We start from the raw sequence: 9569 nt of genomic DNA, 5'->3' as shown, positions 1-9569 counted from the left end.
TTTAAGCTGTCAGTGAGGATCAATAACATGTCGAATCTAGTAATATAGAATGACACATTATTACATTTATTTCTATTTTTGCAAAGAAAACAGAAAACAGTAAACTTTAATGTTGCTGATTTTTGTTGTACTGTATATATGTCATGCATTACAGCTATGGCAATATGATGCCATTACGTTTTATAAACAGTTGTTTATAGTATGTAGTTGACATTATATTTGTTAAAAATAGCTTTCATAAGTTGAATGAAATATATTGATTTTATCTACCCTCAATAAGAAGAGATTTCCATATTCAGTGGATTACAAAAAACTCAATAATTGACAAGTGATCCCATTACTTATAATATCATGTGCAATGCTGGACTTTATTGTTTATTAATCTTTTTCCCCATTAATTGTTCTCTGGTATTTAATTCGGGTCTTACTAATATAACATAACATTTTGGAAAAAATATACAGCTTAGCATTCCAGCAGTGGAGGACAGTATGGCAAATATTTCCACAGCCACCATGTACTTCCCTTTTGTACTGAGGTAGGCAGGGATGAAGGAAAGCCACACACTGACAAACACAAGCATGCTGAAGGCAATAAACTTGGCCTCATTGAAACTATCTGGTAATGATCTTGCCAAGAAAGCTACTATGTAACTCACTGTAGACAACACCCCCATGTACCCTAGCATACACCAGAATGCTCTGGGTGAGCCTTCATCACATTCTATAATTATTCTTCCATCTTCAACTTCAGAATTATGTTTTGGGAATGGAGGAGACCACACAAGCCAAGATATGCATACGAGAAGCTGAATAAAGGAGCCCAAAATTACTACAAAATTAGAGATTCTTTGTCCAGCCCAATTATGTAACTTACTGTTAGGTTTTGTAGCATTAAAAGCAATAATAACAGTTATGGTTTTGGAAAGAATGCAAGAAACACTAAAAGAAAATATTAATCCAAAAGCAGTTTGCCTTAACATGCATGTTGTTTTCTCTGGATGGCCAATAAATATCAAAGAACAAAGTGAACAAAGCATGAGAGACACAAGGATAAGGTAGCTAAGTTCACGATTGTTTGCTTTCACAACAGGGGTATCACGATACCTAATAAAAACACACAGTACAAAACCAGAGAGCAGCCAAATCAACAGTGAAATAGTACACAATACAATGCCAAGTATTTCTTCATAAGACAGAAACTCAATGGTTTTGGGAATGCATTTCTCACGTTTCTCATCAGACCAATACATTTCTGGGCAGACACAGCACTCTATGGAATCTGAGGAAATAAAACAGAAATATCCATCAGTATGGAGAACATTGAAAACAAACTAATATGTTCACTACCTTGCCTCTCAATGATATTAACCAAAACTCTTTAGCTATACAGTACTGAGATGTTATAACGAAATCACTGGGGGCTAAATGCACCTCCTCCCTGTCCCATGGCATATCAGAAACAGGTATCGATGGGTTTTTGATGTAGTCATGGAATAATATTAGGGTACTTTCAGTATAATCAAGTGCCCAAAAAGATTTCTGTTTTATTTAGTAGGAAATATGCATTGACAACATTATCACTAAGAGTAAATGTTTCCTAATATCCTACAAAGTGTCTGGCCTCTGACTTTTGTCTTGCTTTCTTTGTCATTCAAGAATTTGAAAAAGTAATTTACTTTATGCCGGTTTTCTATGTAGGCTTTTTATTTCGTGTCTCATTGTTTCACCTGGTCTGCATCATATCAGTTTCACTGGTTTACTGTTCCTTCTGTGTTATACACCAAAAACTCCATATGGAACTTACTCATGGCCGTACAGAAATAAAGGATTGCATCTTGTATCTTGCAAGAGTTACCAGCTTTTATGAACCACAAAGTTCAATCTTCCCGGCCGTAGACTACTAAATTCTGATTTTTTTTTTGTGTGTGTGTTTATTATATTTTGTCTTCTTCTCTTGTATTTCTTTTTTCAAAAATGGTACACACTCCAGACATGCATCTGGAGCATTTCTCCCCGGACCTCTGTAGAAATTGGGCTCTGTCCCAGTTGGACTTTCATGGTAAACAAACATTACATAAATAAATATGTGAAATTTCCTACTAAATGTGCAAATCCAAAAATTCTGGACATTAACAAAGAAATGTCATATAAAAGTCTTTCTTTCTTTATTCTTTCAGTGGACCAAGGACTGCATCGATCAGATTCTCAGTTGTTCTAGAAGCGTGTTACTGAATCACAGTCCTGTCATGTACATTACATCTGTTGACTTTAGCATGTCTATCTGCATGTTCCAACTTTGTGACTAAAAATGCAGTAATGTATGCTTAGTTGATTAAACCTGCTCTTTATTTGACAGATGCATGTGAGAACTTCACAAAGTTAATGTACTTAAGCAGCCATGATAAATGACAGCCATGGAATCTTATTTAAGTCATTCTAAATATTCAACATTTCCATATTTTTTTTTAAAATGACAGACATGGAATTTTATTTGACACTCCTAATAGTCACCATTTTCAGTATTTTTTAAATCTATTAATAAAACTGTGTTTGAATATATAAGTATTTATGTGACATTGTATAGGAAAGAAAATGTTCAGAACATTTGTAACTATTTAACTTACAGTTTATTTCAAGCCTACAGTACATAGCTTTTACAAAGGAACAGTATTTGTTTCAATGTGAGGAACATTAATTTCACCAAGATGATGTGGTCACTATGACTTATATTCATGTGGCACCCTGAACCCATGTAAAACTGAGAAAAAGGAGTTGTTGAAGAAGAAGATGATGATGATGATTATGAATAATTCTTTTAAGACAATGATTATGAGTGTTATACTTAAATACAAAGAGTATTCTTTAACATAGGGTCATAGTTTAACTGGTATATACTAGGTTAATGACCACAATGGCCTTTATAAGCCTAGCCACGCAACCCAGCCCAAATGTTCCCCATATAACATGGGTGTTTAATTGGAGGTGAAAGTCAGGAGGATGCTAAAAGGTTTAGTGTGGGGAGTTATGTTAATTACGGAATATTTACTATCAGCCTCTGTCTATCAGATATGTGAGGGCCAGACTGGGAATGAATTTTCAATTTCCTATCCGATGGTCAAGGTTACATTTGAATAGAGTTAAGGATGGACTCTGCTTTACATGGATGGACAGCCTATTCCAGAGCATGGGGACCCTTTAAGACACAGATCTGTCTCACCAGCATGTTCTATTTTTTATCACAAGCAATGTTTAAATCCCTGCACCTAGTGTTTCTGGTGCTATTCATTTTGCATATGTGCAAAAGGTCCATCAGGGCTGGCTCTGAAGATGCCTTATATGTCAGGCATTGTTTGCCTCTCAGGAACCTGTAGGTGACTGAGTTGAGAGATAGAACCTTAAGGTGATCTGCCTTGGACAATGTGATAATACTTTGAATTCTCTTGGTGAGGAACTTCTGTGGGCATTCCAGCTGTTGCATATGCCAGTCAAGTACATGCTGAATGGGGTATTGTACTCAATGATGGGTCTGATAAGGGCTAAGTAAAGTTTACTATAACTTCCTCGGACCAGGATGCCATACCTGTACTTATATGTTGGCCGACATATAATTATTTTCTTACTACCTTTTCTACATATTGTTCAAAGGCCAGATTAAACCCTACATATGTTCCCAGATCCCTAACTACTAGGTCAACTCTTGGGAGTCTGTTTTTCATGGAGTAATTAACCTGGATGGTCTTTTTCCCAAAAGGCACCATCATGCAGTTCTTGGCATTGAATTTTAATCCATGGGTTTGGCACCAGTCATTTGTCTGTGTTAGAGTCTCTTGCTGGATGCTAGTGCCATGGGGGGAATCTATGAAAGCTCTCAATTTGTAATTTGCTACAAACTTAGTGAGCCAGAGGCCCTTGGCATTAACTCTAACCTCTAAGAAGTAGATGCAGAGTAGGAGCAGCAGTGAGCCCCAAGGTAATCCGCTGGTGACTAGTCTTTTGGTGGAAGTGGTCTCACCAATCCCAACCTCTTAGACTCTATCTGTGAGCCAGCTGGCAATCCAGTGAGTTATTTAGGGACAGTGAGTTTGCCAACAATACCTGAGTGGGGAATTGTATCAAATGCCTTAACCAGTTCAAGGTAGGTGGTATGCACCGTTTCCCCCATCCATTGCCTTGGTGACCCTCTCTCTTTGTTGGTCATATCCATGATAATTCATTCCATGGCTTTACATATTAGAGTAGTCAGACTAATGGGTCTATAGTTTCCTGGGTCATTTGATGGATCCCCCTTATGAAGAGGGATAACCGTTGCAGTCTTCCATTCACATGGTCCATAGCCTATTTTGAAGCTGTAGTTGAAAAGTGACTTAAGTGGTCCTTTTTAGGTCATGTTTCAAGTTATTTAGAAGGCAACCAGGATATTGTCTAGCCCAGCTGGGCTGTGTTTTTGGCCTTAGCAAATGCTGGCATGACTTACTCCCTGTTAATAGTCAGAGGATTGTGCTAGTAGGGATTTCACAGGGGGAAGCAGGAGGAGCGTGAAATGTGAAGAGTGACATTAGAGCTTAATTTGTCAGTCAAAAGATTCACTATGTCACTTGGCTTGATGAAGGTGGTGCCACTTACCATCAGTTCAGCACATTGCTGTGTGTTACTTTCAAGGTTTTGGATACATCTATAGAAGGCCTTGTGGTTGTTTTTAGCTAAGACGCTATCCTGACCTTCTAAATAACCTTGTTGTCCTTCTTTCAGCTTTTCCTGGTTAGGGGTCGCCACAGCAGAACTTCAGTCCGCTAATGATTGGCAGTAGATATTTACGGGTTCCAAGGTGCCAGCTCAACGCCCAACCTTCAACAAAGGCAGGCCCCTTCTACACATGTCTTTTGAACACCACTTGACCATGGGGAGGATATGCAGACTCCACACAGAAGGCGCTCCAGCCAAGAATCAAACAGGAGAACCTCTTGCTGTGAGACAACAACGCTACTGCTGCACCACCGCGGCTTCTAAATGACCTTGTTAAATTTAATTATTCCTCATAGCTTCCTATTTAGTTTAAATAGTGAGCTCTTGTCATTAAATGAGTTGCTCCTTCTGATTTTGGCCATGATTTTTTTTCTTTTGTTACATATCCTTCTGTGTGGAGTCTGCATGTCCTCCCCATGGTTGAGTGGCGTTCAGAAAAAACATGCCTGAATGGGCGTGCCTTCGTTGAAGGTTGGGCATCGAGCTGGCACCTTGGCACTGTGAAAATCTACTGCCAATCATTAGTGGACCAGAGTTCCGCTGTGATGACCCCTAACCAGGAAAAGCTGAAGGAACAACAACATATACTGTGTAAAGAAAATGAAAACACTGTTATCTGTGTTAGCATGTCTGGCAGGAGATTTGTGTATATTCTCAGATTAACTTGTATTGTATGCCAGCATGTCTAATTGTGAAAAGGTAAATACGTTTTTAAAATGTTGAGTATTTTCCTGTTTATACAAAATGTTTAAAGAATCTGTCACTGTTTTGATACATTTCTAATTGCACATGTTTGTGAGGGAGATTCTAAAGTACAAACTGTCGTTGGAAAATCAGTTGAGCAGTAGGTGATGTCATTAGAATATTCTTGGCTGCTATATGATTATTTAAAAAGATGATTGACAGGAAAAAATAATTTTTCAAGCAGCTAATTGTTATTTTTAAAATAAGACAGTTGAGACTGTTAACCTGGACTAGAAAAGAGACTGCTGAATTCAGTTGAAGTGCAGTTAGTTAAGAGTTGCAGTTAGTTACAGTGCTGTGCAGTGGATACCTTAGGAAATGACTCACCAAAAACTGTAAGCCTGCCTTTGCCTTGCTGTTATGTTTTAGATTAGATCAGGGACAGTATTCTGTAGTGATATTAGGAAAGTTTAGTTATTTAGATTGAGTTTTTCTAAAATAATGGACTTCCATCATACAGTTTAATTTTATATTTCTGGTGACTGAATTCTGGTGTTTATTGAAAATTAATGTTTACATTTTTTAATAATCATTTTACTTATTATTAAATGTTTTTCATTACTTTACATTCATTATGACTGGACAATCAGTGTATTCATTAGAGATAAGAGAGTGTCTATACCTGTTTGATACTCCCAAGGTCACCTCAAATTCATGGCGGCTTCTGGTCATAGCTATCATTTGTTTTGATATTTAATTTTTAATAATTGATCACTTTTGAAAGGGTGTGTGGACCTGTCTGACTCTGGTGGCAGCAGTTACCATTTATACTTAGGAGGAGATACAGCTGGAAATCAGTGTTGGGCTTCCCATAAGCATTTGAGTGTGTGAGATTTGAATTAGTTTGAGTGCGAGTGAGTCAGAGGTCTTAAACTGGAACAAGTTGCTGTGAAGTATATAATAAGGGATTGCATTTGGGGTGGACAAAGTTATATAGTTCATTCCCAAGAAATAGAGCATGTTCCTGCTTTGCTCTTAAGGGAAATTGTAGACTTTTCCTCTTGTGTGCCCTGTGCTCTGGTGTTTTCTGTGACGCTCCCACACTGGAGTCAGTAGTGAAGATTGAGTCTCCTTAATTAGTGACCTGTGTTATAAGTGGGTTACGTCACATTATTGGTAGCAGTCCAGTGGGATCCACTGGATGTCACACCCTGTTAAGGTTAGGATTCCATCAGTGCAGTTTGTTTTGGGCTTACTTCTGGTAAGTACAGATGTGTCTATGCAGCCATTCACATGGTTGCACAGGATTTCTGTGAATAATTCCACATAGGTTGCTGCGAACTCAGGGTTCAGAGGGGCAAACTGCCAGTTAACAGCATGCAATTTGCTTTAAAATAATTTGTGACTGTTACAGATTTGTCTGGGTTTTCCATGTTGATTTTTATTTCAAAGGAGACAGCTTTAAGATTTGACTTTTCCAATGAGGACTTGGCATGGGGGGAAGGGGGTACAGCTCTCTCCCATATTCATGAGTACTAGGTCCAGTATGTCTGAACTTTGGGTTGGAGTGTGCAAGGTAGTTGTGTTAATAAAGTCCATGAAGCATTGTGCCTGCAAGTTGTTGTCAATCTATGTTTCCCAGTCTATAGAGATCAGTTAAAGCTTATCAGGAATATGGTATTTGGAAGGATGGTGAGTGCCTCCTACAGGTCTAAGTAGAAGTTATGGGAACTACAGATATATGTTGACCTTGAGCTTGCAAGGAAGTGGTAATCAATTTTATGATGGCGATTTGCATGCTGATGCACTTTTGGGCATCATCTTGTTTAACCAACACAGAGGGATAGTTGTTGTTAATGCAGATAGACACAACTTCATCTTTAATCCCTGACTGTGCTGATGATGGTCTAAAGGGCACTGAAGCCTTGCATTGCTAGAGTACTTTCTGTGGCTTTAAACCATGTGCTGGTAACTATACGGATGTCTAGTTTCTCCAGAGTGTGGAGATCTTCTTAAGTTTCTTGTTAAGAATCCTAGCACTGAGCAGTAACACCATTAGGTTTCTTTGGGTTTTATTCGCCAAGTCGGTAGTTGGTAGTTTTGTCAATTTGTTATAACCTAAAAAAGTGTAGCCAATATCTGGAAGCACAAGGGTTAACACAAAGACCATCCTTGGCAAAGCAATGTGTCCTATTAACCATGTCCTCTCATGCTGGCAAATATGGAATCCTTGGCAAAGCAACGTATCTTAGTAACCATGTCCTCTCATGCTGACAAATATGGAATCCATCTATTAGCAGGGAGCAGCAACTAAGCTAAATGTTAAAATCAATATTTTTTTTGTTTATACTGTGGCATCATCCTTGGTGGTTAGTGAAGGTAGAATGCTGCTTGATGGAAGGTACACATCTGTGTGAGACACATATTCAGAGAAATACATTATGTCTCTCTTCATATAGTCCAGCGAGGTACACAGCAGATAATTTACACCCACATGGACTATTATATAATTATACTGACACCCAAGGTGCATTGACTTGAGTGTGTGAATAACCTGATGGAACTCTGCTCCACATAAGCAACTAACCATTATCTTCTCCTTGTCCACTCTTGTGAGTGGGGCATCTGTGTATCATAGAATGGAGTCCCTTATGACAAGAATCCTAGGTAAAGCATTTTCTTGCATTATGGGCTTCATTCTTGGGAGCTTATTTGGAGTGGGCATATATGTGATGTTTGTTGTAGCTTTCGGTGTGTATTTTAGAGATTGCTGAAGATAGGTGTTGCCATTTGTAGGCTTAAGAGGTCTCTGAGGTTTGGGAAGAATGCTTTTTACTGTCTCAGCATAAGATGGTCTATGTGTGTGGTGGACACTCTCCGAGATTCATGAAGTTCGCCGCAAGGACGGTATTAGCCTTGCGCTGAGCGTCCTCCTTACAGATAGTGCAGCAGCACCATATGAATATTTATAAGGGCACACTGCAGCACCCTTGATGTGCACAGGAAATGTGTGCGAGTGCAGGGGGCATGTTATGTGCTCTACGGAGGCTTAAACATGCCCCCACAGTTGCACAACCTACAATGCTTACTATTAGAGCCCACCTCTAATAGTAAGCAATTAATTCAGTGTCCATGGATACTGAAATGTATGCTAAGCATACAAAAGTGCCCACGGACACTGAAATAAAATCAAAGAAGTAAACACACAAGCATGTAGTAGAATGTTCAGCCCCATCCCTAGAACTATCACAGTTAGATTCCCCATGTCCCTATTTTACATTTGTATTGCTTCATTATTGAAAGTGTAAGTGAAGCGCAGTGTGTTTGCGCATTGTTGGCATCTGCTTAGTGTAGCTTACACATCAAAATCATCCAAATAGAAAATAACATGTGGAATCAACGTTAACGTCAGTAGTGTAGTGGTTAGAGCATCTGCATAACAAACAGGCATGCACAGTTTGAGTCCCACTATAGCACATATCATTTTCCATGTGGAATGTGTATATGAACATATTTATACATCCTTTTGCTGTATAACCTACATAATAACATGTAAATGTGAACTGGAGTACTGCATGAAATGTTTAACTAATGTCATTCAATTAAAGCGGTAGTGTCATAATGAATAAGGCACTAGTAAGCAGGTATAAGCACAAATAAGCAGTAGTAAACATAAATAAGTACCAGTAAGCAAGTCTAAGTGCATTTGCGTGAGTGTAAGCAGTGCCCCCACACATTAAGCATAGTAAAAGCTAACTAAATTTAACAAACTGTAATTGGAAGATAGAACAGCCTACAGTCGTGCAAACATGCACACACACGCTCACAACTGCTTAAAAGTGCTTTAATCACTCTGTATCCAATGGCCCTTGTTCTGGCAGCAACAAAATAAATAGCCTCTGCAAAGGTCAAACCCAGGACCCTGCACACCACAGCCAATGTGATTTACCACTAAGCCATGGCAGATATACATAAATCTGATTTTATCACAAACATATCGTCCAGCACAGTCATGCAACAGCATAGGAAATGTATATAACTATGTAGATGTATGTGCATGTGTATGTACAGATATATAATATATATATATATATATATATATATATATATATATATATATATATATATATATATATATATAT

At 38.3% G+C, this 9569-nt stretch overlaps 1 protein-coding gene across 1 annotated transcript in view; it reads right to left on the bottom strand.

The window, feature by feature from the left end:
* Window positions 1-368: 368 nt before the first annotated feature.
* Window positions 369-9569, bottom strand: part of LOC122814204 (extracellular calcium-sensing receptor-like) — a 290704-nt gene continuing 281503 nt past the window's right edge. Inside the window, exon 5 of the mRNA XM_044086808.1 lies at window positions 369-1279. Coding sequence (XP_043942743.1) covers window positions 369-1279 — 911 coding nt within the window. The remainder of the gene's footprint in view (window positions 1280-9569) is intronic.

This window comes from Protopterus annectens, chromosome 10.part0 (genome assembly GCF_019279795.1).
Source record: "Protopterus annectens isolate FY-2018-M chromosome 10.part0, PAN1.0, whole genome shotgun sequence".
NCBI lineage: Eukaryota > Metazoa > Chordata > Ceratodontiformes > Protopteridae > Protopterus > Protopterus annectens.
This window is presented reverse-complemented; position numbering and strand designations above follow the sequence as displayed.